Source organism: Telopea speciosissima, chromosome 1, assembly GCF_018873765.1.
Source record: "Telopea speciosissima isolate NSW1024214 ecotype Mountain lineage chromosome 1, Tspe_v1, whole genome shotgun sequence".
Classification (NCBI taxonomy): domain Eukaryota; kingdom Viridiplantae; phylum Streptophyta; class Magnoliopsida; order Proteales; family Proteaceae; genus Telopea; species Telopea speciosissima.
This window is the reverse complement of record NC_057916.1, coordinates 85,129,260-85,149,498: the sequence shown is the minus strand read 5'-3', so window position 1 is coordinate 85,149,498 and position 20,239 is coordinate 85,129,260. Positions and strand designations below refer to the sequence as shown.

The 20,239-nt window shown below is 39.6% G+C and overlaps 2 protein-coding genes across 2 annotated transcripts; one reads left to right on the top strand and one right to left on the bottom strand.

The window, feature by feature from the left end:
- Positions 1-302: 302 nt before the first annotated feature.
- LOC122655934 (replication stress response regulator SDE2-like) lies at positions 303-1,651 on the top strand. Its single transcript, XM_043850330.1, is given in 7 exon segments — positions 303-333; positions 448-488; positions 490-657; positions 659-748; positions 833-846; positions 979-1,064; positions 1,107-1,651. Coding segments are annotated over 7 exon segments (975 nt in total).
- Positions 1,652-11,323: 9,672 nt separating this feature from the next.
- Positions 11,324-14,150, bottom strand: LOC122660659 (putative RING-H2 finger protein ATL21A). The gene is made up of 2 exons (XM_043855986.1): positions 13,427-14,150; positions 11,324-11,793 (listed from the first exon to the last, which is right to left on the bottom strand). The coding sequence occupies exons 1-2, from the start codon at positions 14,133-14,135 to the stop codon at positions 11,354-11,356; spliced, it is 1,149 nt and encodes a 382-aa protein (XP_043711921.1). The 5' UTR covers positions 14,136-14,150; the 3' UTR covers positions 11,324-11,353.
- Between the last annotated feature and the right edge of the window lie 6,089 nt (positions 14,151-20,239).

Here is a 20,239-nt window from a genome sequence, read left to right as displayed (position 1 = left end):
GACGACGGCGGACATTGGGTTGAACCATATTGGATCGGATTAAGCCGGTTTGAGTTGTACTGAAACAAACATCTTATGACCATCTGATCCTATTTGAATCCATCCAGTGGCAAATCAGATTGTTTATAAATCGACACATGTCACATCGTGATACTTGAACCGGTCTGAGAAGCCGGTCCTAAAGAACCGGCCGGTCGATCCTATTCTATATGTACATAATGTACTGGTCCTCACCCACGCGACTACGTCCCAACTCGATCTACAGATTCCTTTGAGCGCTCCAAAGTTTTCAATTTTCATCAATGGCGGTCTTTCAAATGTTAGTCATCTCAGGCAAAGCCCTAAAGACACAGCTCTACGAGCTAATCAGGATTCGTCCACAGTACCAACGATTGTGTACCGGTTGTCGAGATATCCACGAAGAAACCCTAATTACAGCCTCATGAGGATGTATTTTTGTCACTCTGTACATCTCCTGCACCGTCTTATGTTGGGAAAGGAAGGTTTGGATCCCTCCTCAGAGGCGCTGCCACAAATTTGGAGCAGGAGAAGACCAACAACTTCGATGTGAGCGGAGATAGGAGCGGTCGAAGGCTTCGACATGTTAATGTGGTGAAGAAATTGGAGGAGTGGAAAGCCGGGGCCGAGGAGAGGAAATTTGGAGAAGGTTGCTGAGGATTTCCTTAAGAAGCGGGCCAAAGCAGCGAAGAAGTCGACGTCCGGTGATTCCGAGAAGTACAGGGAAGTGGTTGAAGCGGCGGTGAAGGAAGCGTTCAGTCTTCACGAATGATTGAAGCGTAAGATTACAGCTGATAACGAGCGCGAGTGAAAGCGGTTAAAGATATGGTAAGATTTTAGGTTACCAAGATTCCACTTTCGTCTTCCAGTGCCCTCCTCTTCTGCTCCTTCCCTGTTCCTTTTCTTGAATGCGCTTTTTATTTTGGTATGATTTTGATGGTTAATTGGTTAATTTCGTTGGACTGGGAAGCGAAAGCTTGATGAGAGCGATACTGATGAGGACGATGAGGCTGACAGCGATGATGATGAAAATATCTGTTATTCTGAATGACAGGAGTTCGAATCCGGATTCGGTTTCTGATGCGCAGGCCGAAAATGTGGGTCTTCTGGTGGAGGTTCTACAGAAAGCAACTTTGAGGAAGAAAACGATGTTGCGGGTAGAAGGGGTTTTGAATTGGAGGAAGCTACAAGAAGTAAAGCAGTTCATGCTGAAGCGGAGGTCTCTGTTGATTCTGAATTGGGAATCCGCAAAAAGACTATGTTTCAAGCCCTGCGCCCTGGTATCTCTGATTTGGAGGCGGGGGCAGCTTCTGGAATTGAAGCTGTTCAAGCTGGAGGAACCGGTCCTATTGAACCCGAATCTGGGAATCATGAAGAACAAGTTGGTCAGGCTACCAGCGGAACCGGTTTGGAAGAGTCGAAGGGTTCTGACGGCGGAGCTATTGCTGCCAAACCAAATGATGCTGTTGAGCCGAAACTGGAATATCATGATATAGTTATTGAAGATGCAAACATTTCAGATATGAAGAAACCATTGAATTTTGAGGAGTTCAACTTTGCTGCTGAGGTGGAGGTAATTTTACCTTTGATCCGTATTTATTTTGTTTCTGTTGGATTGGTTGCTGCTGTTTGAGATGTTACTGTTTGTTGATTGCTTCATGCTAATGTCCAAAATTTATCCATTCATTATTACAATTGTATTGCTTTCCATTAATCTTTCACAGATAGAAAAATTTTCCTTAGTTTCAATTCTAAGACTTAGGAATTTTATCAATCTGGAGAAACTCAATTTAACAATTAAAGGGATATTGGTATTGTAACCCTATGGATTGCCATCCTGATGCAAAAGGATAGCTGCACACTGAAGCCACTGGGGCCTTATGGGAGGATATGGGATGGAAGTTGGTTGTAGAATATGGTCTGTTGCTACCACAGAAAAGCTCACCCCACCCCCACCCCCCGGCAGGCACAGTCCCTTGCCAATCGATCAAACCCGTTAGGGTTTACTACAAAGGATTAGGACTGTTCAATCATGAGAATTATGGGCACAAATGCACAATGGGCTTAGGTTTCTGGTAAGGTTGTCAATTTGGAACCGAAATCGACTGCATAAAGCCGTACTAAACTGTACCGTTACAAATTTGGTACGGTTCGGTATGGGAAAACGGTATTGGCCTCGGTACGGTATGGTATTGGTTTCTATACTGAAACCGTTCGGTATATACCGATACCGAATATGGGTAAACAAGCAAAAGTTGCAAAATTAAAGTTGAAAACCTTAATACCTTGCGTCCTTTCCTAACCTAGAGCTTAGTTGTTCCTCTTCTTTGTTGTGACTGACTCTGCGGCTGATAGCAGACAGCTGTGCACAATGCAAACACCTAACGAGTTTGAGTTCTCTTCCACTAGGCTAAGTCGCAACACTAAAATTGAAAACCCCTAATGCCCTTTTCCTCTCTCTCTCTCTCTCTTTGATCTCTCCCGCTGCCACAGTCCCACTAAGATAATTTCTTTTTCCAACAGTTGAAGCTTTGATCGGTCCAAGTTGTGGTTAAGCTCAGTTCCATTTCTCCGATTTTGGGCTTCCGTTGATATCATCAGCGTTTCTAGCTATGGTGGATCTCAGTTTTAATACCTGTGTTTTGCAATTAGAAAGACAATTGAATGCTCTGCAGAACAAGCTGGATAAGAGGATTGAGAGAGCATAAAGAGTAGTCATGAGACTCATGAAACACCCAATAAATTTTGGTTTCCGGAGCGGCATACCATTGATCCATCCAACTTTCTTGACATGAACTAGTCATCATGGACTGAAATTAAAACTATCTACATCCATGTGGTGTGCAGCTAGAAAGGTCGTTGAATGTTGTGTAAGAAGCAAGAACAGAGTTTAGAAATAGAAAGAAGAGTACCGTTTCCTAATACCGTTTTTTGTACCAAATTTATGCCAAAGTCTATACCGTATATATACCATACCAAAATTGTACCGAATCGGTACAGTATCGGTATTAGAAATCTAGATATCATACGGTATGGTACGTAACAGTATCTGGTACCTGTTTTTTATACTTTACCGAAACCGTACCGTATTACCGATACCGTACCAATTGACACCCTTAGTTTCTGGGTAACTAGGTGGGAAGGGTAAAATTGTTGTGGAATTAAAATGGATGATGTAAGAGGGAATTTCTGGAGTGGCTGTTTGATGAGAGTATGAAACCATGAATTAAGTTTAGGATTAGGAAGTGTTTACCTGCTTGGTTGAAATTAAGGTGGCTGCTGAAGGTAGGTTTTGATATGCGTAAGCAAATTTTGGTAATTGCGGACTACAATAGATGAAAAATGAAGAACAGAAGAGATAGGAATCCACTTGTGGCTCTGCGGGTCCATCTTTTTGCACTATCTGTTCGCATTGCAGTGACATGAAAGCAACTAAACACTGAGATTTCATTGACAATTTGACATTAAGAGGAAACATACGGCATATTCCTCTCATAAATGTCCTGACATAATTATTAGTCCACTACTTATACCTGGAAACAGAAAAAGAAAATTGAAAATAACTATTATTTCCAGAAAAGACTTTTTGGAAAAGACTAAAATGCTTGAACTAATTACAAAGAATAAGTTCTGGTCGAAAGCAAGAATAATAACTGTGATTGCCGTGGTGGTAGTTATAATGTCTTCCATCATATCATACTTGTTGGTAGGAGGTGTATCTAACTCTTAATGTTATGGTGCTACATACGGGGGGAAGAAATGGATATTTCCAGCGCGAAAAAGTAGTGTACATAATTTAAGGGAAATTTTCTCTAATTAGGTAATGGATTTGGCATGCTTTCGCTTTGGGGATGTTTCACTGAGATCCATGGCTAGTGGACTGGAAGCTATATGTTAGTCCATACGTAGTGAAATAATTGAAGATGACCATTAATTAGTTAATTTAGGCAATTGTTGCTGTAGTTGAATTTGTAATTGCGGTAATGTACACGGTCCATTGTTGCTGCTATTATTATTGCTCCTTTGCCTCTACTAATATGCATTTCTATTCTCATTAGGCTCTTGGCATTGAGAGCTTAGTGGAGTAGCAAAAATATGGATTGAAACGTGGAGGTACTTTACAGGAGCGTGGTGCTAGGATTTTCCTGGTCAAAACAACCGCTGTGAGATGCTTCCCAAGAAACTTCTGTCCAAGAAATGAGCTTATTCTGTATGTCTAATCTTACTTTGTTCTCTGTGTGGAAAATTGTTACCTTCTGAAATCATTGAATTCTGCATAGGTTGTGTCTATGGTCTTGGTTGTCTAAACAATCATTGGAGTTGTGTAGCATCTTTCAACACATGCATCCTCTTAAGAAATGAAGCATTCAAATGATAAGTGGCTTGCAACTTTGCATATCAGAATTTATTTTTTTTAAAGTCATTTTATGGCATTTTTAAAGACACTTTCTGTATCCTCTTGTTGTAATCAAATGAACTGGCTCATTCAGAAACTGATGAGGTTTTCTGAAACAGTTGTTGGAAAGGGTTCTATAGAAGATTTTGAATTAGGTTGCGGTTGGTTGTTGGCAATTTAAAGTTGTGATAAATGGATGACAATTTTAAACTAGTGGGTGAGCCTTGGTGCAATGGTTACATTGCTCTATTGTAACCTGTTGGTTGCAGGTTCAAAACTTGGAAACAGCCTCTTGATGCAGATAAGTCACTTAAATGGCTTATTTTATTGAAAATAAGCTTTGGGCTGGGTTATGTATGTGTTAGGCCTTTAATCCCATGAGTTTACTTTGTAATGGGCCACTTTAATGGGACCATAGTATAAGATTTCGCAATATATCGGTATCTCGGGCCTACCGAAATATCCCGAAATTTCGCTGAAATACTGCATTTTTTTCTGCCATATTTCGGTAGTCCATCTCGATGGGTTTTTGGCCATATCAAGGGTTGATACTTCATGGACACCCTTATTTAAGCTAATTAATACATTTAAACCTTCATATTGCCACAAAAAAAAAAAACTCAAAGTGGTGTTTTGGGTTTGCACCCTTGATTGACAGTGTACGGTCGCCGACCCTAATGTATAAATAGTTAAATAGACATTGATTTGGTAGTAAAAGACAAAAGAAATTTAAACAAACTAATGAAAACTCATAAGACATAAGTCATAAACTCCATAATAGTCAAAGACTCAATAGTCAATAACTCAATACACAAAGTCACAAGTTCACAAATCACAACTTACAACTTACCAGAGTGCAAGACTCACCAGACTCACAAGTCACATATAAATATTTCATCATCATCCAACAACTCTTGAACATAGTAATTTCAAAAAAATTAGTTTTAAAGAAAAAGGATTTACCTTAAATAGTGGAAAACCCTTGGAGGATGTGCTTAGATGATGCTCCGACGTGTTTCTGGCGACAATCCGTAAAAAATGAGCTTCAACAAGGATTGGATGATGCTTGGAAGAGAGGAAGAAGAGCAAAAAATGAAGAACTTTGAGCTTTCAGCAGGTCTCAGTCGATATTGACTGAGACTTGCGAAACATAGCATTTAAAACAAGTGTCACGTGACACTTTAAGTCAAAAAACAGTATTTCGACGATATTTCATGGAGTCACAAAATATCGTCGAGTTTAGATACTTTTTCATTTCGAGCTACCATTTCGTCTCGATAGGCTCGACATATTCCGATATATCGCGAAATCTTGTACCATGAATGGGACTAAATATGGGTAGAAAGTAGGAAAGCAGAATTTTAGTGATTGATTATGTTTTTGAGTCTTTTATATAAGTTTATAAGAGGCTACAACCTTGTACACAAATTTGATTGATGAGATTGAGAAAGAAAAAAAAAAACATAGCTTTGTGCTTGTTTTTGTGTGTTCTATATAAGTTTATAAGGGGCTACAGCCTTGTACACAAATTTGATTAATGAGATTGAGAAAAAAAATATATAGCTTTGTGCTTTGCTCTGTCAGAGAGTATGGTGAGATGCCATTGGTGAGAGACCAAAATACATTGAGAGGCCGAGGGTGAGAGACCCGAGTTTGAGAGAGACTACCCTATCTTCTTCTTCCCTTCGATTTCTTGTTTTTTTTATTTTATTATTCTGAAATTTCTTGCAAATCCGAGAATCGATTGAAGCATTTACTGTTTGGACCTGAAGTTTGCAATCCTCTTGTGGACTGGTTATCACTTCTGACTGGCCTACATTACCTCTCTTGTGAAATAGGGAGTAAGGCTGCGTACATTTGCCCCATCCAGACCCTACAGTAGCTGGAGCCACGTGCACTGGTATGCTTGTTTTATAAATGGATGAGGAATCCATTTGTTAGCGTTGGCAAGATAAGCAAAAGTCCTGACACTAGTTTGAAGAAGAAACTAGGACTGAGATGAGTTTGTTTATTCTTAAAAAGATTACTTGGATGGGGAAGGAAAAACAGAACAAAATTTCAAGCCGATAAAAAATCTTTCAATGTGTTTGGCAATCAAGAGCATATGGTTAGAATGATCATATGGTTTGATTCAGATTGAAGGAACTCTAAAAGAGCCCGGAGCAAATCTAAATGACCCAGGGGAAATGGTGACATAGACTCTGGCCAGAGGAAGAAGCAAAAGACCCATCAAATTTTTGGGCCTGAACTGGACCAGCTCAAGCCAGCCCAGCAGGACCAACTCGAGCCAGCCAAGCAGGGACCAATGATGTCCCACGATTTTGATAAGATCCCCCTTTGACCAGTCAACTAGGATTGGTGCACTTCAGTAGTTATTATATTTAGTAGTTTCTAATTTGTTCCTTACATGTGGTTGAATTATAAAGCCTAGTAGTTCTAATTTAGTTACCTTCTATTTTGGTTAGGATTTAGTAGTTTCTATTTTAGATTAGTTCCTTTTTTAGAACTTTCTATTTTCTATTGTAAGCTTGCCTAAGTTATTAATAGGCCTCTCAATATAATGAAGGGATACAATTTTGAGAATAGAATTTTCTGGCCAAGCTTGCCATCGAATTATGGGAGATCCTCCTTGTTTCAATAGCTGAGATAGCTGTGGGTGAGACACCCAGGCTGAGAGAGCCATTCCTCTACCCCCTTCTCTTCTCTATCTTCTCCTCTTTTATTATCCTGCTCGATCTCTGTTGAACTGCTACTGCTACTGGAGAACATCATTCGAAGGCTGCTGTGATCCCTCCTTCACTTCTGAATATTGTTGTTATTGCTGCTGTATCTGTGAAGGACCAGAAGGCACTCCAAAGATCCAATCAAGTCTGTTTGCTGATTTGGAACTAAGGTCATCCATACACTCTGTGATTCCTGTCCTGCCCAGGTTTCTCAGCCATCTTCAAGTGATCATATCTTTGCAACAAAGGCTCATCTTCAGTTGAGCTTTGGAGGACAATCACACCCCAAGGGCCTGACTCAATCCCAATCCCAGCACAGTCTGCTGGCTGGTTTGGCCTGCAGAGCCTAACCTTCTATTTTGGTGCTTCCCTCATAGCTTCTAACTGAACCTTCAGAATTGGCTCATATTTTCAGCAAGGGGTCTCCTCACTGTCAGCTCCACTCGATCCAAATTTGGATCCATTCCCACGGCTGGTTTGGTTTCTATACATCCTTTACTTTCTAATTTGGTGACTTACTGTTTCTGGCCATCCAAATCAGTCTCTGTTTTGAGGGTTTGCTGAGCATTCTCAGCCTTGCATTCGTCTCTGCTTGCAGTTCTTTTAAGTGGCTGAAAGTTGTGTTTGACCTGAACCCTAAGTCTTTCAAGTCCTATTTTTGGACCTGGTTTGTACCCTGCTGTTAGGGTTATTGCTGGTGGACTGCGGTGATTTATTGTGGGTTAATTGGGGCTTGGTTACCCTAACCTAGCTTTACATTAAATGGTGAGGAAAGATGTGCATATTTTAGGCCTTGAATCAAGTATGACCTCAAATATAGCTAATTGGAGAGCAAGGATCAATGTAGCCAACCCCCTTTTAGTTGGGATGAGGCTGAGTTGTTGTAAACCTATTGATTATTGATATTCCCTTAATAAGAATAAATGTGTGTGTGAGTGTCTGTCGAGGTTCTGTACCTAGTGACCAGATCAAATGCCTAGGATTCTCTTGTTCATGGAGTCCAACTTCTTCAAAAGATTGACAAGTTTCAGAGTTCAGATATCATTTCCGCAAGTAGAGGTCATGTACCTGGTGACCAGAACAGGTGCCTAGGATTCTTTTTTTCAGAGAGTCCAACTTCTTCAAAAGATTGACGAGTTTCAGGACCTAGATATCAATTCCGCGATTAACCCAGATTCCTAGGTTCTGTACTGAAAGTTCTTATTCTGGGTATCTTTGAAGTTACATTTGATGACCAAAAGATTAAAAGATTTCATGTTCTAGAAAAGATTGACAAGTTTCTTTCTTTCACTAGGACGGTTGACCTTAGATGCTGATAAATTTTTACCTGAAAAGATGTCAGAGGGCAGCAGGGAATTGGGCATAGGAAGCCAATGGAATTGCTGAAGTGTAAGCGTATGAGATTCTATAGTCAGCATATGAACTCTTTCGTTTGCTAATACATCTCTTTTGTGTTTATAGCTCTTGTTTCATCTCTTTTGTGCAAATGCACGTGCAAGTTTTGGTAACTTTTTCACTTGACTATAATGCCCGTCTTCTCTATTCCCTGCCAAAGATAACACCTACTTTCTCTCTCCTGATCCGCATCACATACCCTGACATGTCCCTCTAGAAAACGTCACCTCTCTCTCTCTCTCACACACACACACGTACTTTTCTAACTCACCATCTCCCCACTTTTCCCATCAAAAACTTGCTTGATTTGGTCAACAGTTGCATTTATCCCCCCTTACATGCCCCTTGCGGAACGACACCTCCCTCCCCCTCTCTCTCCTCACTTCTCGAATTCCTATCCCACTTCCATCCACAAGCTTCTTGGTCCCAGCCCATGCTCTGATTGTGCTCGTACGGTCAAAAGTTTCTCACTTGCAAGAACAGAGATGCTGGCGAGATTGCAACCGTCACTGCCTTTCACAGGGAGACCTCAGACTGTAGTGTGGCCCCTGTGTGCGTGCAAGGGCCAATGAGAGCAGGCATTGATGCATCTTGGGGGTAGGATTTTCACCTTCATAGGGGGTGGGGTGGTCATTCCCCCCCCCCCCCCAAACTGTGGGCGTGGGCAGTACACTCCCCCACACCTAGTTTCCATATATATATATATATGTGGAGAGAGAGAGAGAGAGAGGTATCTATATTGGTTTCTTGTCCATGTTATCTTTATTTGCAAGCTGTTCTTTTCAACACAATCTGTACTAGCAGTCCCATAATGGGTGTGGTACTGAAATTGCAATTTCACTCATCTCCTTACATTTTGAGTATTAGGCAACTTGTTAACCTTTTATCTTTTTATCCTTGGTTGTGTTTGGTCGATCCTCGCTTGATGTGAGAAGAGAAAATAGTGAAGCAATTTATTAGTCTATCACTAGGTGTTCTGTTGCTCAAGGTGTATAATATATTAATATCGTCCTTAAATCTTACAGGTGGTGATGGCTTTCCGGATTTATTCATTTTCTGCCATAGCATATGATTTGGCAGAGAGGTGACTTTCTTTATCTAGAGGCTTAAGTGCTTAACATAAATGGATAGTTGCTTACCAAAGTGCGTTTGCCCCGTCCAGATAGACATATCAAACTTGATAATGGTTTCAGCCTTTTTTGTGTTTTATAAAGCAAGCTAATGGTTTCAGCTTGTTATGAACAAAGAGTTATCTATTCATTCCTATAAGGGTGAACAGTTTATGGGTACCTATAATTATAATCTAATCTAATCTTTAAAGTTTAACAATGGGTGCCTACCTACCTATCCAAACACTGGAAGTATATTCTAGGTATTTTATGGTCTAAGGCTCTAAGCATCGTTCTTTTATTTAAATGGGAATCGCCGAAAATCCTGGCCATTTCCTAATACAGCCAACTGTTCTGAAGACTTGTATATTGCTGTCAGATATATGCGACTCTATTGTGTTGCAATGTTGCACAAAGACCGTATAGATAGAGAAAATGACCTTTAAAAAATCAATAATAATTGGGCCCTATGTTAATTGTTAAGGGTATCAACAGTTTGGTTTCACTGTTTCAGTTTTCAGGTTTGGTTCAGGTTACAATATGTAGAAATCGAAACCTAAAAAAAAAAACCATAATAGTTTTAAAATCCTCAAACCAAAACTGAATTAGTGTGGTTCAGTTTGATTCTTCTAAACGCCAGACATGAAATTGAGTGGGACCAAATTAAAAGTGATTTTTTTTTTGGTTTGGGGGGTAGTGTTTCATTTTGGATTTTAAATGGTTTGTTACAATTTTGGCTTCTCTACCTAACCATAGGATGTTATGTGGCACCAAGCAAGGAAGAGAAATAGGATTTTCTCTTTCCAAAAGCTAGAGTAGTTGCCCTAATTGACCCGGTGGTGAGAGTTCTCCTGATCATCGAGTCACAGCTGAACTGAGAATTTTCAAACAAATATCCGTTTTCTAGATGGGGTCGGAAGAGCTTGAGCTCTTTGTTCGGGTGGAATGGGATATTTAAAACCTTTTAGCTACCATGTGGTAGATTAGTTTGGTTCAATGGCTCCTTAATTAATTTTCACATTTTAACTCAATCATAGTTGGCCATGTGGTTATATAAAATTTTGAAGATTCATTATATTTTAAAAAAGATAGTTATCCATGGAACAGATGGTGGTGATGTTTTTGAAATTCACAAGATTTTTTTTTAATCTAAACCATTTGTTCCCATTTAAACATTTGTATGGTAATGTCATGAGTATTGGTACACTTGCATGGACATACACGAGATGTGTCAATACAAAAGGGGGCATTTGATTGAATTAAACTAAAATTTGACATGTGGTTCATATAGATTGTGTCCTTTATTCAAGGGTATGAATGAACAAACATATCATCATTCCACATTGTAGAATAAATGCCTTGGGACATTTAAAAATAACATACCTTCTTAACAATAATAATTTGCCTTCTAAAAAATTATTAGATGGTCAAAAATGCAAAGAAAAAGATGTTAAATACACGGGTTATAAATGATTGAACTTTGTTGTGAAAATTTATGTGGTGCCTTTGTATGTGACACATTAGGTGATCTATGCATAACAGCTTCTATAAGTATATTGATCATAAGAAAAAAAAATTTTAATTTTTTGTACAAGATCACAAGAAATTTTACCAAAAAAAACAAACACCATTTGTAACTTACATCCATTTTTTTGAATGCTCAGAATGGGACATTGGAAGAAGAGTGGAAGAAGGATAAAGGAGAAGATAGATCATGGAGGCTGAGCACCCAAAACTGGTGCCGGAGAATTCCGGCAAATTGGACAGGTAGCATTCGTCCTAAGCCACGCATCAATGCAGTCGGCATGGAAACAGTGTTGACACTGTGGTATAGTTCTTACTGTCTCTCTGGGCTGATACTCCGATAAGCAGATTGAGCATGTATTGTCATTAGGCCTCGGCAACCGGTGACTTTCACCAATCACAGCTTTCGGATAGGATTCTATGGTTGGATTGTCGAGGCCCATCGCGACAACGGTGGGTTGTGGATTTACTGTTGAGGAGGAGCCGGCGGCATCCGCACCACTTGAATTTCGTCTCCTGTATCTCTTGAACCTCCCACTCACATAGCATGCTATCCCAATCCCACCTAAGAGTGTAGGCACTCCAATGCCTATTGTCACTGCATAGCTGACGCTCCTTGATAATCCTCCTGTTTTTCCATGAATACAGAACAATAGTTTTGAGTTTTCATTTCTTCCATACAAGGTTGAGTTAGGAAAAAATATATATCTAATTACAATTAGTGTGCATGGATTAAGGGAAAATGTTTAAAAGAATAAGAATGGAATTGGAACTGGTTAGAATCGGCCAAAATTTGTTATAACCCTATAAATTTAGAATGGATTGATTGATCTGGCCGATCTGATCCCCATTTTCTAGACCTTAGTTTGACCAAGCAACACATCTCCCCAAAGAAGAGAAAAGAAAAGAAAAAAGCAGCAACTTAGGCCACAAAATCTGGATCTGACTTCTTTTTAATTGTTCAGTAAGTTTTCTATATTGTTTTTAACTTCTAAGAAGACAACTAAGTTAGAACCCAGTAAGCGAACAAAATCAAATGGAAGAGTCAGAGAATTATCAAGGTAGTAGTATACAGTATCGGTGACCATATCAGTTACGGTAGATAACAATATGTACCGTATTGGGCTAAATCAGACCATTTTACTCCTAAAACTACTGATACCTTCGATTTTTGAACCATTTTACCTTCCATTGGTACCAATACCATTTATTCGTTTGGCCCATACAACCGATATGATACCAATGCCTAAATCCATGATCCTAAGGTCCTGCGGTTTATTGTTTTATGATAACAAAATTAAAAGTAGGACCCGGTTTTTATTTATGACCGTGTACATATATGGTCGTGTCGTTGAACCATAGGATGGGAGTAGGACAAAAGTATCAGCACACATCCCCCCTCTTTTCCCCCATCCAACAGTTGAAGGCATGACTGTCTAGGTACATGGCAATGCATAAAACCTTTTGCCTTAAAAGTAATTACATCAAGATGTCATGTTAATACAAAAATTTACTTATCTAGTGGTTCTCACATAATTCAAGTCATAGCTTCTATCACATGGTATATTGCCTTAAAAGTATTTACATCAAGACTCAAATTTTGATCAAAACAGAATAGGCAACATAGCAAAACAACTAATTCAAATTCTACCCCCCAAAAACTCATTTGAAATTTAAGAATTTTACATGAATGCAATGAACAAGCATAGGAGGATATGGCATTTGACTTTTCACGTGGTGGAATTAGGGTTTAAACATGTTTGTCAATCGAGACTATTTCCCAAGTGTCTTATGGTCAGATTTATCATTTGATCCTTTCACATGGGGGGTTAGGTGTTGCGCACTCCCTTTCTGGACTTTCTTACTTGGACTGTCAACCCCCTAACCTCTTCTGTATGGAGCCCAAGCATGCCCAGGGAGCATCCAGCCATTGGATTGTGTTGCACACATTCCTAGGCATATGCTGAGATATATGCGGCACGGGCAGGGGGTATTAGCTCCCTGGAGAGGTGCCGGACCCCCCCCCCCCTCAAAAAAAAAAACACACACTACACTACGCCCAGAGTGCTGATTCCGGGCACCCCTCAAATAATGAAACCGGGGTTCACACTGATATGTTCTCTCATATTCTAACCCAGTGGGTCCCACATGGATGATTCCATTCATTGAAAAACCATTACCAGAAACTCTCCCAAAAAGAGAGATAGAGAAAGAGACAGATTAGAGAATGGAATCCAAGAGAAGAGGGAATAGTGACTCACCTGGTTGAGAAACACCAAAACATTCTACTTCAAGGCTAGAACTGCTCTTGAATGCACACCTCCCTCCCTTCTCCACACAATCTCCACACTGAGGCTCATCCCATTTAAGTGTCAAATCTGCGCTCAAATCACTAAACGACAAGGCACTGTTATCGTAGTACCCCGACCAAGGAATTGGAACCTCCACCGTCGTCATCACTTGGCATCCCCTGCTCGACACCATCATATCCACAGACAACGCTGAAGCCGTTGCCCAAATCTCATCCGTCGAGTTACTAAGACAACCTATAGGATTATAAGGTACAGGAGGCATCCCCTGCTCCGCCGAACACCTCAGCATCGAATAGTTCTGGTATAACGCCGTTCTGAACGGTGAATCCCAGAGATCCAACCGGAGTAACCGTCTCGGTAGACACCCATCCGGGTCATTGACCCGGATCTCTTGATTGATATAATCTATGTTTTGTAACCAAAACCCTCCTGAAGAAGAGATCTCCAAAATCGTCCGGCTTCGGTTAGTACAGGTGAGGTCGAATCCCGGGTACCCGCAAGTCTCCGGCTGCAAATCATTTATCCGGAAAGGGAACCCGATCGCCGGTTCAGTTTCGCTGCAGCTAAAAACCGGACAGATTTCATCACCGGTGACTGTTACGCTGTGACAGAGGAGGAGGAGGAGGAAGAAGAAAGAGAGGGATTGGGAGCAAACCATTTTGATTCTGTGGTTAGTCACTGATAAGCGTTAAAATAAAGCTGTCGGTGTTTGAACTTTGAATTCATGAGTTTTATGAATGAGTATTTTAAAGGCTACGGCCCTAAAGTTTAAGCTTATGATTGTGACTGATAAGAAAATAATAACCCTTGGGAGGATGGAAATCTCATCCTTCAATCAATCTTTGATTCTTTAGAAGCACCGCACAACCGAGGAAAAAAGCGATAAGTAGAGAATTGACACTTCTTTACTTTGTTTTTCATCGATGCCCGAATATTAACGCAGTTGCACAGCCATCAAAGCAGTTTTTGATTGTTTGAAAAGTCAATGGATCATAGAGGTGTAGGGTCATGGCTAATTTAGAAAACTAATGAAATAGGTCCAACTAGAATCTACTTGTCTACTTTTTAATATGGGTGTCTGATAGACCATGCCATCAAGCCAACTTCTGCTTGTTGCAACTTGCAATGTTTCTTTCTATTTTTTCTAGTAATAAAAATGGAAAGGTTTCCCTATGCTGACAGTGTGGAGAATCTCTTACTCTATATTAATCATGGTGTGGAAATAATTTCATCTAATAAAAAAGTTTATATGGTTAGGAAGGAGAGAGAATGCCAGTATAAAATTCACATGATCGAGATGTGAGATAATGTGAGAAATCATCCCACATTATTGGTAGCGGAGAGATCTTATTTCCAAATAAGGGGGGGAGAGGGAATTTACCGCAAAACCAGTATGCAAATTCGTACACATACCCTCCACATCTCCCCATGGACCTCTCACTCTCTCTCTCCTCATTAAAACTCCTTATTAGACAACTTGGTTTCCCACCCTCTCATTGGTGGGAAACTATACTCTAACGTCATAGCAATCCCTCTCCATCAAAATATATTCGGAGACAAATTATTTGGATACAAGCTTTATATGTGTATTTGTTAAAATTTTGAAGCTCTTTTATATTCTCACATTATAATTTGTTTTTCAATTATCTTGATCACATGATTAAGTTGGAAAAAGCTCAAAGAGGGTGGGAAAATATCTATGAAAAGGTTTATAAGGGAAAAGAAAGTGCACGGCACTAGTGTATGCAGATTCTTGTGCACACCCTCTCACATCTTACCTATGGACCCTGCACCCTCTCTCCTCAATAAAGCCTCCTATTAGATGATTCGTCACTCACCCCCTATTGGTGTAGAATTGTATCCTAACATCGTGGGAAACCTTTTGTCAAAGTATTAGTTTCTGATATCATTTTACTATTAGGTTCTATTTGTTTTAAGCTGCATAAGGGAGAATAAAATGGAACATAAAATTTTTAATGAGTCTTGATTTATATCACAACCTTTTGTGACCTTACAATTAAGGCCAAATGTTCTCTGTACCAGGGGCTCATGCTACAGAAACATGGGGGTGGGCGAAATGACCACCCTGCCTCCTAAATGGTAGGCCCATGTGTCTGGGCACAGTGCGGCACAGAGAACATTAGCCCTACAATTAAAAACAAGTCCCTAGTCTACTTCTAGTGAACTAAACAGCTAGTAACGTCCTAGAAAGGTGGCGTTGCAAATCGTAACATTGGATATTTAAAAAAAAAAAAGGATTTTCTTAATCACCTCCCAAGCTTAAGGTGTCAAATTATTTGTAGTCTTACTTTATTGTCCTCTTATTATAACACACTTTTGTTAATGAATTTAAACCTTACTCTTTTTTTTTTCTTTTTTTTTGTGGGGGGGGGGGGTGGTTGGGGGGTTAGAAAAAGAATCATTCATTAACGCTAGAAGAGCGCAAGATGTCTAAACTCTAAATTACAAAAATAAAAAAATCTAAGGAATGAAATTCGACCATTCTATCCAACTCACATAGGACAAAGCCTTCCAAGGCAGGGAGTCAACCACGTTGTTAATCTCCCTAAAGACACGAAAGAAATTACAAGATTCAAAAAGAATAACTAGGAATCTAAATCCTGCCAGTTCACATATGTATTTGAAAAATCTGTATAAGGCAATAGCAACTTCTATAATGACATAATGGTAAGTCATTTTCAAATTATTTTTGAAAACTCATTTTGACTCTTAACTTAAAAATCACTTGGGACTAAGACAAGGAGCAATCAAAAGAAGGTGTCAAATTTTAAATACATTTATAAATGTGTCATTTAGACAATCCCTTTAAAAATTAATTTGAATAGGTCATGTGTCATATTTCAAATCTAAGTTCAATCATTTATCCTTTTGGTGTCCCACATTTTTTTGTGTGCAAGGGCCCACATAGGAGCCATGAAGGGGGCCCACAAAGAACCACACACTTAGTGCTAATAAATGATGAGGGAGGAGAGTCGGACAGTCAACCTCACTGGCATTACGTGAGACCCATTGGTTTGCAACCCTAATACACCAGAAGGTGATCCCTCCAGGATCCGGCTCCTCTCCAGGGAGCTCAGTGCCCAAGGAGTGTCCGGGGGACCTCCAAGGGTTAGGCTGTGCCGCACACCTAGAGATGTGTGCGGCATAGCCCAACGGTTGGATGCTCCCTGGAGAGGAGCTCAATCAATCCCTCCATCCAACATTTTTCAATTGTCAATGTGTTGACATATCCATGTTATAGTTTGCCCTTGACCAATATTATTAGGGTGAAAACTTGACATGTGAATTGGGAATCTTGAAGTCTATCTATCCACTAGATTTTAGTTACATCTAATCTATCGAATGGCATGGTATGTTGGGAGGATGATTTTGTTAGTTTCATAGGACATCTTGCTTTAGAGGTGATGAACCCAAATTCACACCAACCAATCAGAGGTCGCCATGTGTCACGGCCCATAAAAGTGGGCCAAGACAGAGCCATTGAAGGACCAATCGCAGGCGCCGACCACCAACACCCACGGGCGAGAACCCCCTTGGGGGCGTGGACCTCCTTGGGCGACAACTCCTTCGGGCGCGGACTAGACATGGATTGGACCCCGGGCGCGGACTCGGACCCCCTCGGGCATATCATCCCCGAGCACAGTCTCCCTCGAACACACAGCAGCAACCACCACCATCAACAAGACACAGACCGCATCGCCAAGGACTCTAGGCCCACCGCCTATCAAGTCACGTAGTCTGAAAGGACTCATGTACCAGGAACCTCATCTACCACGTAGATATGTCAATCCACCAAGGATACCAAGTCTATCGTGACACCACGTTTCACGGGAAGACAACCAGCCAGGGATGAGCCCTGTTACTCAAGGACTCTATCACCTACGACGGACACTCTACATCAACTGGGACTCTCCACACCGCCATGTTCTACTATAAAAGGAAAGGTACTCAACCCCATCAAGGGACATCTGAACTCATCTTGAATACTATTATTCATCTGTTTGCTCAAAGAGATCTAACTTAGGCATCGGAGAGTCCTAGGCCGGAATCACACCGGTTCTCCCTTATCACCCAGGGTCTTTTGCAGGTTACGATACTCGAAGGACTGCTGAGCGATTTCTTGACGCAACAAGAGGCTACCAAAAACAGTGATGCTCACTAACCTATCTCTTATGTACATTTCTCTTGTATTTAATATATTAGTTTTTTTTCATAAAAAAAAATGGCATGGTATGGAGAAACCATTTTCATTCTTGCTCTATTTGTTTCAAAATTAAAAGTTGGAAAAAGAAAAGTTTCTTGTAAAAAAGGTTTCAAATGTAATAATAATCCTTAAAAATATTAAAAATATATATAAAATTAGGAGAAGGTTCTTTGAGCAAGCGACATAGAAGAGCGTAACAATGAGGTGTGGCATAATGGTATCATACATAGGAGGACAACAAGGTAATTTCATATGAGAAGTAGAGAGACATATAGAGAGGGTGCTAGCGTACCCTCCCTCTAACTGCTCAGAGAACCTTTTTCTCTAAAAACTTTACATGAGAGAGAGAGAGAGATCTAAGCCATCCATTTTTACCCTTTTTATTTTTAAATCTACACTGTCAATTCCCATTTAGAATCGAGAGAGTATAACAATGTCTAGAGTATTGGTACACATGGTTGAACATACAAGGAGGTGTGCTAATTATTGAATTAGATTCTGAAATTTAACACATGGCTAATCTAGCCTACATTCTCTCTATCCCATGATTAGAATGGATATAGTTGCTTTGTGACTTTGAAAAAAATAATAAACTAATATGATAATAATGATTTATCAAAATTTTTTTAATAAAATATTATTTGTAAGAAAAAATTGACTGACAAAACAAATTATAAACACAACTAAAAGGAAAAAATAATGTTAATCGATCACGTGGTTCTTCAGCCTAGACATAAATATTGTCTTTGTGTACATAAAAACCGTTCAACCCCTAATCAAATCGAAAATCGCATTCAAAACAATGCCTCTATGAATATTTTCATTGGCTACCACATTGGTGCAGGAACTACATGGCGAGTTAAGCATTCTCTTGCCCCAACTAAAATTATAACAGAAAAAAAATCCAAAAGCCCGTGGAGGAACCGGACCTTCATAAAATGGTGACGAACTGGTTACTTGTCCCATTTTGACATCGGGCAAGGGAAGGCAGCTGGAGAATGAAAACAATTAAGAATTTTTCTAGAATTCGGAGGGTCCGAGATCCGGAAGAGTGAGGAACAGACAGGCTCAGATTTGGTAATCCAAATTTTAACAAATTTGTGTAAAGGGTAATTTGGATAATATAAATATATTGAGAAGTCTTCATGGAACTTAGATTCATCATTTTAGTAAACGGTTAGCTCAAGAAAATACCCGTTCGATTGCTCATTAAGATGACTAAGAGAGTCTTTAGTAGCCATTTAGAACATCAAATTTGATTAAATTCAATATTTTGACCAACAAAATGGATCAAGTTTTTTTTCATGTATCTCTTCGTCAACTGCGATGGGGGAGCATAGTTTTGACTAAGACCTAAGTTTCTGTAGTCCCTAGAACCATTTAGGAATCAATACCATCACGTCCTATTATTAATCGGGATTGAAACCTAAGTTTCGTCCTATTAACTAAATGAGACAGTTCTAAGATTGGTCCTTTGGCACCAGTACTGGTATGGATTCAGCCCAAATATAGAGAATCATCCCAATTGACACCAATATCGATACATAAAAGTAGGGCTGTAAATGGATAATCGAAAATTCGAATTCGATCCGCATCCGTATCCGTTTAGGGGCATTCGTATTCGATTAGAGATATCCGAAAAAAATCCGAATACTCCGATAAAAATTCGAATCCGAATACTTAATTATAAAAAATTAAGTAAATAACGATCTTGAGGGTTTTTTAAGATTCAACAGGTTCTAGAATATGAGGAGAAGAGAATCATGATCTAAAACTACGGATTGAGAGTGAATTGTAACTACTAGTGGGAGGAAGGTTCGGGTTACACAAAGCAGAAGTGTAAACGGATGGTCAAAAATCCAAATTCGATCCGCATCCGAATCCGTTTAGAGATATCCGTATTCGACCATAAAATATCCGAATCCGATTACATCCGATCCGTATCCGAGCCGTTTACAGGCCTACATAAAACCATGACATGATTAGTTACAGACTCACATGTCGTCAAAGGACACATGTATCTACTTCAGTGATTAGTTTCCCAATCTAGTTGGCTTAGTTGGTACCTTGAGCTTTGTGGTTTATGTTGATAATTATTTGGACCATCTTTTTTTTTTTTGGTAAGTTATTTGGACCATCTTCAAGTATATGATTTTAGGGGTTCCACTTATGTGCTTCTAATGACTATCGTGGTCAAGACTTAAGACCATAACCAACAAGCTTCTTTATTTGGTCTTTAAAACTAAGGTTATGTTTGGAAGCAAGAAAAGAAAATGAATTTGAGGAGAGATACATAGTTAAATTTTAATTTTTTTTAATCAAAAACAGATTGATTAAGAAAAGTATAGGAATGAATCAATCATTGCATCATTACGATTTTTGTCTCATTTCTTTTCTTGACATCCAAGCATAAATCAATTCACTAGTTCAATCATGGAACTTGGTTCATCATGGGATCAGAAGCATCTATTAATGGTGCAGCTAGGACTAAGCCTTGAGAGATTTGGGCTCGAATTTTAACTACATTGGGCTAGCCC